General features: G+C 38.9%; 2 protein-coding genes and 1 long non-coding RNA gene across 8 annotated transcripts; 2 read left to right on the forward strand and 1 right to left on the reverse strand.

Annotated features, from left to right (window-relative positions):
- Positions 1–232: 232 nt before the first annotated feature.
- Positions 233–12,416, forward strand: rab27a (RAB27A, member RAS oncogene family). 2 transcript variants are annotated; one of them, XM_051379717.1, is made up of 6 exons: positions 233–482; positions 6,446–6,614; positions 8,714–8,799; positions 8,919–9,022; positions 9,386–9,503; positions 10,400–12,416. In XM_051379717.1, the coding sequence occupies exons 2-6, from the start codon at positions 6,462–6,464 to the stop codon at positions 10,593–10,595; spliced, it is 657 nt and encodes a 218-aa protein (XP_051235677.1). In that variant the 5' UTR covers positions 233–482; positions 6,446–6,461; the 3' UTR covers positions 10,596–12,416. The 2 variants fall into 2 exon arrangements, with proteins under 2 accessions (XP_051235677.1, XP_051235676.1); XM_051379716.1 differs by having other exon boundaries at positions 235–482; positions 9,386–9,509.
- LOC127351797 (uncharacterized) lies at positions 378–748 on the reverse strand. Its single transcript, XR_007880952.1, has 2 exons — positions 662–748; positions 378–533 (listed from the first exon to the last, which is right to left on the reverse strand). It is a non-coding gene; the product is annotated as an uncharacterized LOC127351797 (long non-coding RNA).
- Positions 12,417–12,883: 467 nt separating the features above from the next.
- On the forward strand, positions 12,884–19,794 carry vrk3 (VRK serine/threonine kinase 3). Of its 5 annotated transcripts, none has more exons than XM_051379208.1 (16): positions 12,884–12,968; positions 13,651–13,874; positions 13,975–14,139; positions 14,343–14,468; positions 14,566–14,718; positions 14,996–15,142; positions 15,341–15,396; positions 15,602–15,668; positions 16,379–16,463; positions 16,557–16,659; positions 16,780–16,872; positions 17,037–17,169; positions 17,833–17,950; positions 18,027–18,085; positions 18,168–18,304; positions 18,812–19,794. In XM_051379208.1, the coding sequence occupies exons 2-15, from the start codon at positions 13,652–13,654 to the stop codon at positions 18,302–18,304; spliced, it is 1,665 nt and encodes a 554-aa protein (XP_051235168.1). In that variant the 5' UTR covers positions 12,884–12,968; position 13,651; the 3' UTR covers positions 18,812–19,794. The 5 variants fall into 5 exon arrangements, with proteins under 5 accessions (XP_051235168.1, XP_051235167.1, XP_051235170.1 ...); XM_051379207.1 differs by having other exon boundaries at positions 12,917–13,044; XM_051379210.1 differs by having other exon boundaries at positions 12,917–13,044; positions 14,346–14,468.
- Positions 19,795–20,161: the final 367 nt, after the last annotated feature.

Consider the following 20,161-nt stretch of genomic DNA (forward strand, 5'->3'; position numbering starts at 1 on the left):
CATCAGAGGTTATAGCAAGTAAGGTAACGAAAGCTACAGCCATCTTTATTAATAAATGTAACTGTTACTGTGTTTGTCACGTCGTTACATGTAATCCGTTACTCTCCAAAGGCCTGAGTAAAGAGTCCTCCCCCTGTATCAGTGTGGTAGTGTACAGTGGTAACCATGGCGCCCTCTGCCGGTCGGTGGCTGTAATGGCGGCGTTCCCCCGGCCGCTGACGCTGGCTGTGAGTCATGTAACGGCCGTTGGCTCCGTGAGGAGGAGCTGTTTCTCAACCACGGAAAGTAACGCCGCTGTTCAGTCTTAATGAAGCTGGTCTCATTGTCAGCTAATGGCTCAGAGGCGACGGAGAAAGTAAAGTCTTCATTTATCCACGTTTGGGAGAAAGTCTCCAACGGTCGCTTCCAACCGAAACATCCAACTGTAACTGTTTGACGACACGGTGCGCAGCAACAGCAGCAGCAACAACAACGCCCCGGGGGTAAGTAACTGTACCTAAAGTGAGTTTCCAGGAAATATCAGTCCGCAGCATCTGTCAGGAGAGTTAGCGAGAGACTTAAAATTTAAAAAAAAGTGGTCTTTTAATTTTTAATTCAGTCGCCTGTGTGTGTTGGTAACAGCTCTTCAAACTGCTGGTTAAATCCAGCCTCACATACTCACAGAGAGCCGGGACACATTGTTACACCTGCCCGATCCTCTTCTCACGGTTGTACCCAGACCTCGTTAGCCTCTCACACACTCGCCCCAATAACTGGTACACACTAACACCGCTTTAAAACAACGACGTTACTCAAGTTATTAACATTTACCGCAGCGTTTAGGCACGTTTGGACCCATATGTATGCTGCAATATGTCTGACAGAGGAAGCTGGGTAGTTGGCATCCAACATAGACTTGTTGGCAGGGTCCAAATAAAGGACATTAAAGTGAATATTTCTTGGTTTATGCGGTCGCCTGACCACCAGTGACTGCCACATGAGGACCAGCTGAGGGTCATTAGATTGTCTGTTTGTTACAGTGAATCGATTTGAGTTTTAATTTGTTTGTGGGAATAAGTTTTGTGTGCCTCACACTGCCTGCTGCTGATAAATCCTGCTCTCTGAGGTATTTTAAAGATTAGATACCAGCTTTGGTAGCCAGAAAGTTTTTAAAGATGCATGGTTGCTCATAACAATTCATTTGATCTTATTCTGAGTTTCACGTTATTGGAGTGTCAGGCTTTGTGTTGCACCCTTTCAGGTTTATGGTATGTGTATATCCGGATTGTCCTTAAGGAGCTGGCCTGGCCTCTGTGTTGGACAGCTGCCCAGGGTGGGTCTTCCACTACTCCCTGACAAATGATTAAAGCTGCTTTTTGTTTGCTGGTCTGCATGGGTGGTAGTACTTGCCTGGCAAACACAGCAACTGGGTTAACTCCCATTGAAGGAGCAAATGCCAGAACAGATATTTAGGTAGAGCTCAAGCTGTAAAGCTGTAAAGCTGTATCTGTATAGGAAGGCTGGCCACAAAATGCACAAATAACAAGTTAAAGACAAACAACGTAAGACAGATAACATAAAGATACCACAAAATCATGAGTAGAATTTCTAATACATTCATATAAAATATTTAATCAACTTAAATAGCACCTTTTAAAAACGTGTTGTAGCCCTGTGTCAAACTCAAATGAGCCCCTACAGATAGGGACTTTATTTATGAAGTTCTAGTGCACATGCAGTGCAGCACATGTTAATGTTATCAGACATTCATGAAATAAGGTAGTTAAGTTTTTCAAAAGAAGACCACAATAGTTTTCACTTTCTGCACGTTGTATGTTACTAATTGGTTTGTGGTAAGTTTCTGAACGATGCATTTCTAAAAAGTTAAATTCCTTTAAAAGGCCTTCAAAACTAGACTAGTTTAGCTTAAGGACCCTCTACAAAATAGGGCCTCAAGACTGGGTAAGAAGTTTCGTTATTTCATTATGTTATTTAGTGGTGTGTACAGTTGTACAAAACATATTAGTGATCAATTAAATTACATTATATCATTAAATGTGAGCTGCCATATGATTTTTAAATGCCCTGAAGAAGACACATAGACGTTAACCCTGTTTATCAAAGGCTTTTTTAATTTGTGTAAAGCAGTGTGCCTTTCTTATTTTTTGGTTATTACTTATTGATCACAAAGCAAAATTCAAGTCTAATCTTTCCTCTTTTTTTGGTACCAGAAACTAATTACCAGTTGTTGAATATGAAGCTTCGGGCCTGTGAGTGTCCCACATTGACCGGTTGGTAACAGAAGCTGCACTGATCTGACACATGGATCGATTATTGCCACCAACACTGATCTTAATTGGTGGATCTGGTATCGGTCAGACATGACAGATCCACACTGAATACAGTTTGTCTGGTGGTATCATTGTAAAATTAATTTTCTGCTATTAGTTACATCAGTTCAGTCGTGGTGAGCTCCCACCTACATTTCTTCTTCTGGCATTAGATGGTGGTAGACTGTTACTGTGTATCAGCTAATAGATTGTGTTTAGATATTAAAATCAGTATTCGGAGAATTATTGTATTCATAGTTTCTAATTCATATTAAATGACATCAACAAATGGCAGTAAAAGAAAATAGGCACTAATTTTATTTTTAATGTTGATATTGTCTGAGATACACTAATACACTAATTTATTGGTGATCACTTAAGAACATAAACACACCTTACAGGTCAGTTATACATAGCTGTTGGTGTGATCGCAGACACAATAGTTTTTGTTGTGGTTATTGACACCAATAAATTCGGTTACGATAGTTCACACTTGGTTGTAGAGTGCTATTTAACTGCTGCCTTTGAGGCCCCGTCAGTGAGAGGAGCACTGTATTATGTGCCACCTTAATCTCTCCCGTAGTGCAACAGGGCCTCGTTTGTTGTCTGTTAAAAGGTTGTGGGCAACGTGAGACTGTCCACTGTTATTTCTTCTGAACCCAAATGAGTTTAACACGCACAATTTGTAAGGTGATTAAGGAAAGTTAATATATTAAGAAGGTAATTGGCAGACCACTCAACCACAGGCAGTGATTCATAGTGAAGAAGTCTCACAGGTCTTCCAGCCAGCTTTTAGTGCTTTCTGTGCTATGTTTTCCTTTGGAGAGATCTACATCCAGTGGAGGAGGCCAGGTACTGACATTGTTGTTTTTAGAAAGGCTGAAAAAGACTTGTTCTTTCTGACTGTTTACTGCTCGCAGTGTTTTCTTGCCTAACACGGAAGATCATGCTCTGCCATCAGAGCTTGCTTCCTTTTCACAGCTATGATGGGGCTGGGAAGTGTTAATGACTAGAAAATGGCCTTGAATTTGAGCTTTTAGCACAACTTTGTGTACTGCACACACGATGCACGAACCTTTGCTTTGTTTTCAGTATAACATTGGCTTAGTAATGTGAGGTTATGCTGTTTCTTGTTTCCGATTGGGCCTCAAATGTTGGAGTTGTCTGATTACTGATTAGCTTGATAATAGTCTGCAGAAATTTGCTGACATGATCTACATCTCCAGCACCGTGTGGTTTTTACTTGACTGTGTCACTTCTCTGACCTGTTTTCACTCAAACAGAAATCATACACTGACTCAACTTCTTCTATAGTGGTTTTCAGTAATAAGGTCGGTAACAGGACCTTCACTAAATGTGACGCAGAGATAATTAATGTTATTAATTACAGCTGTGCTACCACGGGTCACACTGCCTGCTGTGGCAAAGGTCTCCTGAGGACACACAGTGGACAGTTTATTAGATACAAGCTCAGACAGGAGGTGCTAATTCATGTTTATAGTCATTTTGGAGGTTTACAGACATGGATGGATTAAATAATGGTGAACAAAAGTTTAGAAACATGGCATAGTGTAACGCAATACAAATCAGCAGCGTCACCATGAAGTTGACTCAGCAACTCTCTTAAATAGTTTCAATAAAATAACATTATAACCTGCAGGACTGCATTTGTTTTAACTAATTGTACCAAATAGTTTGGCAACTGAGTATACTTGTATCAGTGGGCCTTTTGAATGGAAGTTAACAGGAAACTGGCGTAATTAACAATGAAATGTGGCAGGAAGTTGCAAGTTTTAAGCTTTTAATAAGCTGTCTTGGTCTTATGTGAATATAAAGGCATGGATGTTGTGATCTGATATAACATGATTTTCATTGATTAAAAATTAGGCAAGCTGATTAGCACTTACACTGTAGGGTCTGGGGGTTTCAGTGCTTTCAAGAGTGTACTTATAACACACATCTGTGGCTCTTTAATGGCCACATTGTATTTCTTTAATTTGTGTTGTGGGAATCTTAACTCTGTAGATTCAGGGTTGCCTTAAAACCAAAGCATCACCTCAAAAAACTAAAGGAAATTAAAACATAATCAATGATTTAAAGTTTGTGTGAGTTTCCCAACCTGAGCTTCTTTTAGCAGCTCTGATACAGAGGGCGGTGGCTTTTGAAACTTATAAATAAAACCTTATTTATAACTTTTAATCTATCTGAGTCAAAACAGGCCCGTGAGCAGGAATGTGGACTTCATAGTTCTGGGGCTCGGTGGTCAGAGCTCACCCTTTAAGGCCATATCAGTGCTTTTGGCTACCACTTCCATCACATTTATCATGGATCTTGATTTTGCACGAGACCTTAAGCTGCTTATATCTCCAGATGAAAGGTTCACTGGGGGTTACAGTGAAAGAATGTAAGACTTGGTCATATGATACATCTGCACTTTCCTTTAAGTGTTTTGATCAGAATTGGTCAACCATGTCAAGTGAAAACGGTTCATCCAGTAAGTATATAGTGTTATAAATAAAAAAATAAAAGTGTAAGAAAATATGTGCTTCTACACGTCCTTAATTCATATAAATTCAGCCTTTACTCCAATATGTGTAGAGCACCAAGCCAGTAATCTGTAGAGAGAATTAACAACTACTTTCTTGCCATAGTGATAGTGAATAGACATAAACTTGAGCGTGGTGTGTTTTTATGTGTGTGTCTGTGGCTGGAGAGGGAGAGGAATTTAAAATACTTCCTGTCACTGTGTCAGCAAGATGAAACAGCTCTTTCGTTACACACATTAGCCCACAATGCCAAGAGCTGTACCAATCAACATCTGGAAGTCTTGCATAATATTGGAAAAGTGTGAAAGACATTATGTATTTCTCCCTTCAGCGTTGACTGTATGTTACACAGCATAAGAGCCTAATGAGGGTGGATCCAAACCGGGTTCTTATGTTACTTTTAAGATGTTTGGGAAATGAATGTTTGGCAATATGCATGCATAATTAATAGCCTAGTTGGCAAGCTGAGCCTACGTACTGTCAAAACAGATTTTCACATAGAATCAGTTGCAACACTATTTTGCAATTTAGGACAATAAAAGGGTGCACAACAGGAAAGGTGACACTGACAGGACAAGAGACATAATTTTCTATAATTAATCTTTGTCGTCAGTTTGTTTCCTTTTCCCTAGTTGGCTCCTTGCCAATACACTGTACAGGTTATTTTACAGTAAGTGTGTGAAGACTGTGAGCTCCTCCTGTGCTGCATTGACCGGTTGGCATCTGTAGCAGGACATGATGTTCTTCATGTAACTCTGTTGACAAAGACAGTTTGTTTTTATGGCTGTTCTCACTTGACCTGCACCAGAGTGAGAATGGAATTCATGTAAAGATGATACTGCAATTAAATGTTAATTACATACTGTTAAATCTACTTGTTGGACTGGAAAGACAACAGATAAGATAACAGATTAAATGCCATACAGGGAAGTGTGGGATGACAGAGGGAATAAGTCTGCATCAACTTCAGTTCCAAAATCCTATTATTAAACATAGTAAAGTATGTCTAAATGACCTTTAGGACGCAGACATTAGTCCACTAACACAGGTGTTTTCACTTGTGTGGCCTGATTAGACCTCCGACCCGGCCTCTCCTGTTAGTTTTGTTGTAGTCTCTCGATACCAGACGATCACAGATCTCAGTATCTGGGAATCTCTTAATGCAAAGTAGTTGTTCGAATGGCCACTAACAAACACCTACACACCTTACCTGAAACAAAGCTCTCCCTAATTCTCCTCCATTGTGAAACAACATGTAGCAAATCAAATTCAAATAAACTACAGTGCCCATGTTTCACCCAGTGTTTCCAGGTGTAACTCAATATCTTTTTGGACAACAGTGGAGCTCTATGACACAGGTAACACTCATTTGCAGGAAGAATAATTGCTGCTAATTTAGTTTTAGAGCGAATGTATTGGTTATCCTTTTAAATATCAAGAGCTTCATGCACTTCAGGAGTTCCCTGATGTTTGAGTGGTTAGATGATAGGTAGACTTCAGTGTCTTCACTGAAAACAAACAAATACCACTATATCTTTGCCAAATAGTGTGATTGTTGGTTTATTGAGTCGTTTTGTTTGTGTGTTTCAGAAATTAAGCACTCACTATGTCTGATGGGGACTATGATTACCTCATCAAATTCCTAGCCCTCGGTGACTCTGGCGTGGGAAAAACAAGCTTCCTCTACCAATACACAGATGGGAAGTTTAACTCCAAGTTCATCACTACAGTTGGAATAGACTTCAGAGAAAAAAGAGTGGTAAGTTCAATCAACTTTTAATACAACAAATCAGCATTGTAGTTGTTGGGGTTTTCCTTCATTCAATACTCATTCAATAAAAGCACACAAGGATTTTACGCTCTGCACTTCAGATGGAACATTTCCTCGTGTCCATGTGTGCTAAAAGCATTTATAGCTGCCTAATTAGGGGCTTAAATGCATTCCTACCCCATGAAGTAACTCTCTTGTAACAAAAGATTACTGATGAATGTTGCAACAGGAGTCTGAGTTATGACTAATGCTGGTGAACAGCAGGACGCACCCTCCTTAAGAATAAACACTTCATACCATTGGCAAACAGCGGAGCAGTGTTCATGTTGACTCAATATTTTCTCTTGAATGTTGCTGACCTCCAGCTGAGAGATTATATCCCGATACCTGAAAAGTTTTTTCATAGCTATACTGGACATTCAGTCAATCCAGTACAGTTTATCTTGAGTAACTGTCCATCACTGTTTCTATCACTTCTGATAAAAAGATAAAGACACAGTGAAAGGATCTTTTATGAGCCACAAATCAAATGTTTTGGCAGCTGTGATTTTAAAAGTTGCATTAGCTATGAAACTTCCACTTACAGAGTAGCTTTTGTAAAATATCACAACTAGTCATCGTGGTTAAAGCAGACAATAAGTAATTAGTGTGTCTCCTCAAACGACCCAAAGCTCTCTTTGACTGTTAAAGTCCATGAAGTGTAAAAACTGCTGGCTGAGGAAAAGTGTTTATAGCAACCCACTGAAGTGATGCACTGTTCAATAGATCAAAGAAAATGTGGATAATATTGTTATGTTTGATATGTGTGATGATATAAAACGTACTTCTTGGCACTTCTGAAAATGGTTTTAATTTAGAAAACAATATGCATGTATATGCTGGTTTGTATGTTTTAATTGTCAGTGATTATTGCTCATACAAATAGACAATGCACTATGAAAAGCCTAATTTCCAATGATTGCACACATTATGACTCTATATGTGAGGTCCTCTTCCATATTGAACCACCATGTTTCTACAGCTGCACAAAGGGGCTTTTTGTATTTTTCAGGAGTTTTGCAGCCGCCTTAGTTTCTTCTACACACTCGTTGCAATCTAGATGCCACTAAATCATACACGCTGGTCCATTTAACCCGGAAACCTGTTTTTATTTTGTGTTTATTTTGATATTAGTTTGTGGCATAAAATAGATTTTCTCACCACCACACCTCGCTCACTTATACCATCAGTACTAGCAACCAGAGCTACTCAGTAGGTTGCTTTCCCCACAGATGGCTCAAATACACGTATCAAACCTATTAGATGATTTATTTAATTAATGGATGTTTCCAAGTATCCCTAGTTCAGTGTTTCCTCTAGGATTTATTTTTAGCAGTGGGGGCAGGCCTGTCCGAACACCCCCTGTCCACCCGTCCTGTCACACCGGCAAATGTTTTACGTATGAAACAGAACTGACACTTCGCTGCAACACAAACAAATATATTTACCGTTTTAATGTTTCCAGATGTTTGATATCTGGACGTTGAGCTGAGAACTGAAGAGTTGAACATTGTCCAATTAAAACGGACCCACCGCGGTGACGTTTTGGTGGAGCTGTTAGTTTAATAGTCGACTTGGAAGAAAGCGAACATTTTGACAATAAGCTACATCAACACAACAGTATGTGGAGTTAAACTGGACAGCCCCAATAACCTCTGAATAGTTCTACTTGTTGTTAAATTGCAATGTGAGCGGCAGCCAACGGGGGTGCATTATGTTGGCAGGATAATTTAAAAGGCAACCGTGACTACATTGTGCGTCTGCCCCATTTCTGATACCGAGGCGGCAGAAATTTAACAGCGGCGGCTGCCGCTCCTAAATCAACATAGAGGAAACACTGCTAGTTATTCTTGTTTTTTTTCTAGTGGAGGCAGATGTGCAACTTAACTTTACTACACACTAAAAATTCAAGCTGTCAGTAACAACATGCCGCATTAGAACAACACAATGACCCGGATTGAGATTTAATGTTTTATAGCTGTTTATATTAGTTAAATTTAGTGCAGAGAACATCCAGTTAGTTTGACCTCACTTGTCTCTGTTTCAAGATTTACAAATCAACTGGTCCAGATGGATCTTCAGGTAAAGGACAGAAGATTCACATGCAGCTGTGGGACACTGCAGGACAGGAGAGGTACATGAATTACTTCTACCAGCACTTTCTCACCTTCCTCAAACCTGGTCTCGTCTTCACTGGTCTTCAAATGTGTCTTTCCCACTATTAATTATATAATTTGTTCTGAATGGTATCAGGTTTCGGAGTTTGACGACTGCGTTCTTCAGAGACGCCATGGGTTTCCTCCTCCTGTTTGATCTCACAAATGAACAAAGTTTCCTCAACGTCAGAAACTGGATGAGTACGTTCTCTGCAGTATCACACTGAATGTACACTTTTGTCAGCAAACTGACGATTCTATCAAAAAAACAGTCCTGAGTTAGTTTAAGACAAAGTGCACAGCACATTTTACTAAATAAAATTCCTTGTTGACCTCCAAAATACTTCAGTCAATGATGAAATGATGAATGACACTAGGCTGCTGTTAGTGTGAATAAATGTGTAATCTTCCATTTAAGAGTCTTTCTCTACGCAGCCTGAGCTACTGCTACTACTATATAGAATATAATACAATAACGATGTCTTGATATTTTTCTCAAAAGTAAGGATAATACATTTTATACAACAAAGGAGTGAATACATAATAAATGAATGTGTCTTTCAGGTCAGTTACAGATTCACGCGTACTGCGAAAGTCCAGACGTCGTTCTGTGTGGCAACAAATGTGACCTGTCAGATCAGAGAGCAGTCAGTGAAGAAGAGGCCCGTGAGCTGGCAGAGAAGTATGGGTATGTCTCATTTTTGAACCATCTGTACATGAACCTCTCCCTCAAGTGTTTGTCAAGAAGGCAGTGGCTGCATTGTTTGCCAAAGTCTGCAGGAGAATGTCAGAATAAATTGGTCCTCCTCGAAAATCAAATATTTGTCCACATTTGTAAAATATCCTGCTAGACACGCCTTTACTAAAAACACAGATATTGTAAAGGAAATCTTTACGGTGTGAAATGTTTTAAAGGCTTTCAGCAGAGGAATAAACCTCACTGATACTCGTGGGACTCGGAGGACCACATTTAATGATTCATGTTTTTAAGTTTTAAAAACAAGTGTTATAATATTCTATACCGTCAACAAATCCCAGGAAAAGACCAAAACCAACAATTTATTGATCTTTCTAACAATTATAGTCTGTGTGTAATCAACGCTGATATACTTGATATACTACTACTACCTTATTACTCTGTGTCAGAGAGCTCCATTGTTGCCAAAAAACTATTAAAACACAATAAAGGAGCCTCAGCACTGAATGACCTGTTCATTCATTACGATAAATCTGGGCACACAAGTTTAATTTGAGTTGATAACACATATGCTGACCTGTTGCTGTATGTATCATATGTGTTTTCATCTGCAGCTGAAAATAGTCCTCAAGTTATTCACTCTGTTTGTGATCTTTTAAAAATAAAATTAAACAAAAACAAGAAAACAAAAGATTATTTACATTGGCAGTTTTAATTATTGGGTTTGGAGCTGAGGGCAACACAGAAGGCTGGTGGAGTTTGTTTGGTTTCTATGTGTGTTATATGAGAAGACCATAGAATTTTTACTCTAAACTAGGTTCAGGTTTATGTTATATTGTTCTGTGGTCCAGTGTTTATAAACTATATTTCCTTCCATGCAGAATCCCATACTTTGAAACAAGTGCTGCAAACGGCCAGAACGTCAACCAGGCTGTGGATGTCCTGCTGGATCTGATCATGAAGAGGATGGAACGATGTGTTGACAAGTCCTGGATCCCTGACGGGACTGTCCGAGCTAATGGACCAACCAACCAAGATATCTCAGAGAGCTCTGATAGGAGCAAATGTGCATGTTAGAACGAAGACGAGCCATTTTGTTACATATCTGTGTCCATAACAGTGGTGAAAAAATAGGAAGACATCCAAGTTTAACAGTCGGAAAAACTTTTATTTGTGTCCGATGCCAAGTGCCTTTTTAATATGGGAATTACATTTCAATTCATATAATTCATCTTTTGAATAATTAATTCATATCGGAGTGTGGGATATTTATTTGTTGTGATGCCAAGCTGAAATGTCCAACTTTAGTCATCAGCTGAATATGCTGATTGTCAGGGCAGCTCCTACCAGATGTGCTATAAATATACTGTATACTACTACTCTTTACTTGTTTTAAGGTTAGCGTAGATTCACACTGCAATTAACTCAAGAAAGAAGCCACTTCTGTTTCTCTTTCTACAGTCAGATAAATGTCGATACCTGCTGTCACGGCTTGTTGCTGGAGAGAAATCTGCTGTGGATGTTCTTTTAGGAAACTTTAGCTCGTTAAGTACCACTGACCGATGTCCGGCTGTAACCTCACCAGTGCCACTGCCAGAACCAATGTTAGCTAAGATGGACAATTAACATTCATGTATTTTCTTTTCTGAATCAATGTTTGGATACAGTTTGATATGAAGTCATCTACACTTGTATAGCGACAGGTTTTGGCCAATAATTGATCCTCAATAGTTTGATAAGAGGAATAAATTTCATATAAAAAGTAAAAACTGAGCAGTAACTCAGGAACCTGGGTAATTCCGGTCGTTCATCCTGCTGTAAAGAAAAATGGATAAATAGAATTAGTTATGAATGTAAATGTAAAATCTTCCTGTTACGTTTGTACCCATGTTGATATAATGTATTACTAGATTTAAATGTATCTTTAAAATATTAGTTTTAGGGAAATGTAGTCAGTGACATAGTTCACACAATTGCATTTTAATTCAGTGCTTCACATTTTAAAAAAGGAGCTATTTGGAGATGATTCAATCAATTACCTGAATGGTTCCTGCTTCCTTCAAATTAAATATATAGAAATTCAAACAAGTATCGTCCGTAATGACAAGATTGGAGGTTTTGGAAATGAAGTCCGATCTTCTGTCTAGAAACAGTTTTATGACTCTCCTCTGCAGCTCCCATAGAGTCAAACTTTTTTATTAGGTAACACCGGCTAGGAGGCTGATTAATTCATTAATTTTTCATCTTTATTCACTTGTAACAATGTCTACTGTTTTCAAATCTACATGTTTTAAAGTACACAGATTTTCAGTCGTAGTCCTATAAACTCTCACCTCAGGCCCCAGGATGATAACAAATGAATATTAGTTATTCCATGGGTTCCCACAGTGTTTAATAGTGGAGGTGTTGGTCCTCACACAACAACCATCTCTGCAACCATCATAAAAATGTGTTCACTTTTGTGAAATAAATCATTCAGGGAATGTGAGCAGAGGTGCTATTTCACATAACAAATGCTATGTTTTTAATGAGTGTGGCTACTGTTCAGGCCTCATCTACTTATTTAATATAGAATATTTTACAAAAAGAGTATTTACACCAAGTAAAACACTGAAATGGTATTGTGAGAAATGTTGTCCCGATTGTTATACTTAAACACACAAATCCACATTATTTGTATTACACTGTCATTCTTTCCTGCATAAAAGGGTGAATATTATGTTTTAGACACGAGTATATTTTTCCACTCACACTTTGAATTCACAGATTAAAAATATTATTAAATTGAATTTGATTATATTATTAAGACTCAACTGAAATATGTCCTATTTTCAATTTTTCAGTTTCATATGCAAATTATGTAAATGATGTCCTAAAATAAACCTTTTTATTTATGTATTCACTGAAGCTGTATTTCATTTTATATAATCGTTTACTAGGAGCCGTACTTCTGTAATGTTTGCCCTTAATGAAACATACAACACTGAATGTTCATCATCTCACCATAATGTATGAAATATTCAACCCCCTCATGTTTGATACCACAGTCGGAATGAAACCCATTTAATTTTCTCTCTCTGGATCATGTGCAAAACCCTGTAATGGCAAGTACATTTTATTTATTTTATATAATGGATAGTGACAGCTGAGAGACAGAAAAGGGGGAATAGAGAGAGGGAGGGACAGCATTAGAAACATTAGAAAATCTACTTGGAAAGAAATCATGGAAAGCACATCATCGTTAAATTAATTAATTTAAATGATCAGGAATTATAGAGGTCAATTTATTTATTTTTTTGTTTTTTGTTATTGTTTTTGTGTGTGTGTTTTCCTGAATGTACAGCAGGGGGCGGTAATGTCCGTACAGGCTGGTTTGTGAACCGTCATTAAAGCCCGGGAGGAAGAAGAGCTGAACCCAAACAGAGGCTGAAGCGGTGGAGGAGTGTTTGTGTTAGTCCTAAGATTATGTTTAAATTATTTTAACTCGTCCACAGTTTAACTAAAAGCCAGAAGCTTAAAACCAGAAGTAAGAGGATACTTCCGCCCAAAAACTTGGTTATATTTTTATTTTTAAAAAGTTCAGTTTTAGTTGGCTAACGTTAGCTAGCTTCCGTTGAGCTGTGTGTTATTTATATTGTTTTATTCTCTGCAGGTTTTCATGTAAGAAACAGACTTTAGTTCATATTATTTTCTCTAAATGTCGAGTTCTGAATCTTTGATTTGTTGTGTTGCAACTACACTGCTAATGTTTGCATGCTAACGTTACCTTAAGTAGGTTAACAGTGTCTTTAGGATCTAAACGTTTACTGTCCTTTATCTTTAGTTATATGTTTATTTAATTTTACACACATCGTTTGACAGAAATAAAACAGCGTCTAATCACGTTTGATGTGGTTGTAAGACGAGTCTTGCTGTAGTTGCCATGGTGAAGGATAATTAGGACATTCATCTCCATGCCAACGGACATCGTCGCTGTCAATACTTAGAGGGCTACTCCCAGAGAGACACTTGAGGCAGTAAGGTTCAGTGAATAATAGTCTCTCTCTCTCTCTCTCTGTGTGTGTGTGTGTGTGTGTGTGTGTGTGTGTGTGTGTGTGTGTGTGTGTGTGTGTGTGTGTGTTTACTCCTGCAGAATGCCTTTTCATTTCTGCCCCCAGTGTGGTACAAAGTTGCAGCCTGGTTTCAGATTTTGCCCTTCATGTGGGGAGAAACTTCCCTGTGCTGTTGATGAATCTGGACCTGTGAGCTCCACGGCGTCTTTAAGTCTCTCTCCACCCAAAAGAGATGAAGCAGCAACATCCGCAGTTAAAACGAGCCTAGCTTCAACCACAAGTTTCGAGCCTGCGGACAGTAAAGGTAAAGGTATCTTGGCAATATTTAGTTCGGAGTTATCTCTAGATTTTAGACGTTGTGTAGTTATAAACCTTTGAAAAATGTGAATTCTCTTTTTCTACAGCTCATGCATGTATCAGCTCGATTCCAATTACAACTCGTCCTGCCCTGCGAAAGACCCGTAACTCCCTTCGTCTGGACAAAGATGTTACATTCAACATTAAAGATGTCGCTCCACCAGTGGTGCCCTTCACTAACCCTGTCAGAGGACTCCATGACAGGATTGAAGGTAATTAAAATGGTCTGGGAGCAGCTGCTCTGCTCTAGGAGAGATTTATTAAATTCAGATGTGAGGGAAGGGGGCACAGACACATGCACCTTAGTGTGACATGTGGCTTTAACCTTCAGGTAACACTTACTGGTGGTGTAAGTGTAAAGTAATTTGACAGCTGATGCCTTTCTTTGGAACAAAAAGGCTATGATTTGTATCAGCAGATAACAATGTTGGATTTGTTGGAACTCCACCAAAGCAGCACACAGTCACTTTTAAACTCGACGCAACGGTAGAGCCGACTTTAGAGTCTTCCTCTTCTCCTGTTGTCAAATCCCCTCGACAAGGTGAGGTGAACAACAAACACAATCTGTTTCTCGCTCTTCTTTTCTTTAATAATCTTTTCTTTAATTCATATTGATTGTTGCTGGATCCTTAATGCAGCCAGGGGAAAGGCAAAACTCTCCAGCCCTGCAGCGAAGCAGCTAGAAGAGGGAAAGAGGCCGAGTAGGAAAGCAGAGGAGTCGACGGTAGACGGCGCTCATGTGACTGTTTCTTCCCCTGTTTCCTCACCAGTCTCAAGGTCTCCTATGAAAGGTGAGCAAAAATTTAATGGGATTTAGGCTAAATACCCTGTAACTGTGATGTTCATCCTCTTTTATTACTCTGCTGTCAAAAAACTCACCAATGCCTTAAAACATGTTTAAATAATCAACATCTTTTTTACCAGAATACAAAAACAATTGTAATGTTTCCACATTTCTAAAGAGATATGTTTTATTGCCATCGGTTTATTTCACCCTGTTGCTCTCTGTGATACTAGGATGTCATTTGAAGCCCACAGAGACAAACTTTCCACTTTTAACTTTTTCAGCTACATGTAAAAGCAAGGCCAAGAAGGCAAAGCATATGTCCGCTGTGGAGCCGCTGCAGGAAGGTCAGGAAGTGACAGATAAGACGGGCAGGAAGTGGAAGCTGGTGAAACTGCTCAGTCAGAGCACGACAGAGCTCATCTACGAAGGTGAGACAGTGTACAGGACATCAGAGCAAATACTGGATGATGAAACAGTTAGTAATTTTTACAGTCTTTTTGGTCCAGTTAACTTCATTAAAGCAGATGTTTTGGACCATCAGTATACAAAGAGATGGCTCACCTAGTTTAGGGGATAGAGCTGCAGTTCTATTATAATTCAATAATATCATTTTGTCCTTTTTTCAGTTTTCCAAACTGTTTCACGATCAAATTCTAAAGAATCAAATCACATCCTCAAACTGGTAAGTTTTATCTCAACACTTATATTCAAGGTGTTTCTGAGTACTCATTCCAAAAAGTGATTAATTATTATTATAAAGAAATCATCACTTTCCCATTTATGTATTCATCAACAAACTAAATGTTTTTATATGTTCTCTATTTCCTGAAATCAATGCTCCAGTTCAGTGGGATCAATAAAGTCTGTCTTATCTTTCTTCCTCTTAGGCAGCTAAAGATGGAAGAATCTTCAATGAGCAGAACTTTCTGCAGAGAGCTGCTAAACCTGCTTCTGGTAAGTTTTTAGTATGTTTCAAGTTGAACTCCAAACAGGTGTATTCAGATCAGATCTTTATTCCAGCAGAGGGCAAAAACACAAACACAACATACAGGAGACATTAGTCACAACCATTACAGTAAACTGCATCTGTTCATTAAAAGTACTCAAACAAATAGAAGAAAAATGTAAACTTACAGCCTTTTGCTGCATGTTGTCCCCCTTCTCTCTCTCTGCCCCCCTTTCCTGTCTATCTTCAACTGTCCTATCAAATAAAGGCATTGAGGGTGGGCTGCAGTCATACTTTCTAATAGTTGTGATGTTAACTACAAGAGAAGTAAACTTTGACTTTGTTAAAACAAAGATAGCAGAAGTATTTATCACTTTTTGTTTTTGGCTTTTTTTTTTAAATCAATTTTACAAGTTTTTGACTTTTAAAACAGCTATCAGCCAGAAACAGAACCACTTATAACTATGATATAAAAGAGACAGCACCAAGGGTTCTGGCAGTTTTCTCATATGATCTAGTTACACAATATCACAGAAAAGTATCAGTCTTTTATTTCACAATACATTCAGATGAAAGCAGAAGCGTACAAGAACTTAGTCATCAGGAGCGTCATTGTGCCATCCTTAACCCTTCGTTAGCTGTAATCTGATTTGTCAGGTAACTTTACTCACGTACAAACACACGGTAATCCTCCTATTAAAACGTATTGTCTCTCTAGTGGACAAGTGGATCAAACAGAACAAGATGGATTTTCTGGGGATTCCTTCCTGTGTTGGCTTTGGTCTTCATGCAGAATCTTACAGGTGTGAAAAACATTTATATGTGAATATTTACACACATATGCAATAATTTTACTTTAACTCGTGATTCTGATATATGTTGTTGTTCTCTTACAGGTTCCTGATTTTCCCCAACATGGGTCAGTCTCTCGAGTCTGTCATGGAGGAAGAAGATGAGCTTCTTCCTGAGAAAGCTGTTCTTCAGCTCGCCTGCAGAATAGTAAGTGTAAACTTGTACGATTGTTTTTCACACAATATTCTTATTTTTAGATCCAGAGCACGTGAAGAGCTATGATTCCCCCCTTGCATAATAAACAGTAACATTTCTTTCTCCTTGCAGATAGATGTGCTGCAGTATGTTCATTCAAACGAGTATGTTCACGCTGATATTAATGCAGAAAACATTTACATCCAACCAGGACAGAAATCACAGGTGAGAAATATTCTGTAGACACTTTAATCCGTCAGTGGCAGATCACTGAAAGTGTTTTACTCTGATCACTCTTTTTTTGTGTGTCTGTGTGTCTGTCTGTGTGTGTGTGTGTGTGTGTGTGTGTCTGTGTGTGTCTGTGTCTGTGTCTGTGTCTGTGGTGTTAGATATACCTAGTAGGATACTGCCATGCCTTCAGATACTGTCCAGGTGGACAGCATGTAGAGTACCGTGAAGCCAGCAGAACGCCACATGAGGGCACTGTAGAGTTTATCAGCCTGGACGCACATAAGGGAGCAGGTGAGTCAGTCCTGTGGTTCACTGAGTCCTACGTCAGCAAATCATTTCTCCACACAAGCTACCGTCAACCAAACGCTACCAGATTTATTTTCTTCTTGCCATGAGAGACACCTGCACTCATCCTCCCACAGTCCATCTGTCTGCGGAGCCATCAGGCTTCTCTTTATTTTTATTTTTTTCATGTAAAATGTTCTTTCAACATTGGATAAAAAACAAGGTGATCTGTACATCTGAGAGTAATTCTGTGGTGTTGATGTATCACTGGTTCTGAATCTATGGTATGTGTACCACTGGAGATACATAAGCTGCTTCTAATAGTATGCAGAGGAATTGCTGAAATATTTTTAAATTCATTCATTTAAAAAACATAATACTATTAAAATACTAGAAATTCTTTGGGGGGGGTCGGCTTTTATTGCCTTTAATGGATAGTGACAGCTGTAGAGTGGCAGCAAAGGGCCACAGGTTGTCCACCGCAGTACAGACTCTTCAGTTCAGGATCCAACAACAGTGAACAATAAATAATCTTCTTGGAATAAACCTGCTTCCCTCCATTACTGAATAGGGTCGGCCTACCTTACTGTATCTTAACGTCAGTCACAACGGGGGTACTTGGAGAGCCTTAATATCTTCTGATCACCACTGTCTGTGTCCTCTGTCCAGCTCCATCCAGACGCAGTGACCTGCAGTCTCTGGGTTACTGCATGCTGCGCTGGCACACAGGAGCGCTGCCGTGGACCGCCCTCACCCACCCGGACCAAGTAGCCACACAGAAACAAAGGTGTGAGAGAGTTTATCATCAAATTAGTAGTAGGAGACAGAGAAATGCAAATTACTCAAAGACGTTCTCATTGTAGGTACATGGAGGATGTTCCTGCACTATTGAGTCACTGCTTTGGGAAGAAGAGAGTTTCCAGTGAGTTAAAATGTTTCTTATACAACATTAAAGTGTTGACATTCCCTTTGCTGATGTATTTGTGTGTGTGTCACGGGTTTAGGTGCATTGCAAACGTACCTGACTGCGGTGATGGCTCTGCAGTACTCTGAGCAGCCGGACTACTCAGCGCTGAAGGCCGGACTCAGTGTAGCTTTACTGCAGCTGGGGGGGTCACCGGAGAGGCCACTGAGTTTTTAGGTGAGGACGCTCTCGCAACTCAGAAACAAGTCTGCACACATGCACCTCGGTTTATCTGCTTAACAGCCGATTCTGGTTTTATATCTCAGGGTTTCCCCCCAGAAAACGTACGCTGCAGAATATTAAATTGTTCTTACTTGTTTCTTTCGCTATGAATAAGAGGTTCAGCTCCACTGTGCTGGCACCTAAAGCGTGTGGGCAGTGACACACATGGTGTTCAGTTTGGGCTTTATATTTACTTAAGAGATATTCTGACCAGAAATTTCTCATTTACAGCTGCACCTCCTGCTGCAGAACCACATTTGCATTAAATACTGAGTTTAGGGTTGTAAACAAATTGTATTCACATAAATTATTCAGTGAATGTGAATGTTGAATGTGAGGGTGACGTCACTCTGAACCCCAGTGGAAACTACACCCTCACTAACAGGAAACTGTGTCTGTGCCTTATTATGTTGAATGTTTGTGTGATAACATTCAAATATGTCCACTATGTTTTATTTTCAGATTACCGGACAAAAAGAAGACAAGTGGAAGTTGGACTGTGTGTTTTTTTTAGCTTGTTTTTATCATGCTGTGTTTTTATCTGTGGTGTTTTATTGCACTGGAAGAGTGGAGTTCAGTATGTGTGAATGGTACTCACCTCAGGTTGATGGGTTTTGATTAGGAACATCATTTCAAGTCTTCGTGGTGTTGTTGTGGTTTCTCTGAGCAATTACACTGTGAGTTTTAGCATTTCAATGGGAGATGGAGGCAAGTTGTTGAGTTTAATGGAGTTTTGGGTGATAGTTACACTTACTGTTAGTTTTAGGGATTTTAACTGGTCACTTGTTACCTTCCCCCTAAGGAGGTTGTTTTCACTGCCATTTGTTTGTCTGCCAGCAGGTTACTGAAAAACTACACGTTCATGAATATTGTGAGGGTGTGGCGTGGGTCACTGGGTGGATACACAGATTTTTACTTTTGTTAATGTTGTGATTACAGTGCGACGCAGGTCAACTGTAACTCCGGTTGCAAATTAACTGAATTTGTCGCAAGTGTGAATCCATCTTCATGAATGGTGTTCTGTGTGTAAACATACAACAAAACATAACAGCCACCTCAGATATCACCGTACAAACACCTTGTTGGAGGTCTGCGCTCTCTGAGTGCCCTTTCAGTTGAAACTGTTTTCTGTTTAATGAAATGTTTTTAATGACTGTACCTGTTTTTTGTTTTTTACCTCTTTGACGCAAACTTCCTACTGCTGAACGTTTCCTTAAGACGAGCCATCACAGATGTGGATTAACAACTCGACACTGTTACACTATTTACACATAGGTTAAGCTCCTTAATAAAATGGCTATATTTCTTATTAAACACGGTGCCATAGTGTCCTTTGACATTCTGTTCTTCAGTCTGAAACAGCAGCAGATACACATCATTCATTTATGCTCATTAAGAATACATCTTCAATTTAAGGTGTTTAAAATAAATAATTCTTCAGGAAATGTTGCTTTTGTGCTTTTGTTATTGTAATGTTCACTGTACTGGTGGAGGAAATATTCAGAGAAAAAAAAAATTAAATAAAAATATATAGTATAATCAGGAAAATGTACTTAAAGTATTAAAAGTACATGCAGAAAAATGGCCCTGTGACTGTCTGTCTATATCATTAGATTATCATGCATTAATGTGAAACCAGAATTTTACTGTCGTCGTTGGTTGAAGTAGAGCTAATAAAGCATTTTTATAGGACTGATTATTTTCATTATGGATCAACCTGATTATTTCCTCAATTGTTTGTTTGTAAAAAAAAAGTGAGAAATGTCCAAACCTCAAAATGATTACAAAAATTAGTAGTAGTAGTAGTAACTA

Source organism: Dicentrarchus labrax, unplaced genomic scaffold, assembly GCF_905237075.1.
Source record: "Dicentrarchus labrax unplaced genomic scaffold, dlabrax2021, whole genome shotgun sequence".
NCBI classification, from domain to species: domain Eukaryota; kingdom Metazoa; phylum Chordata; class Actinopteri; family Moronidae; genus Dicentrarchus; species Dicentrarchus labrax.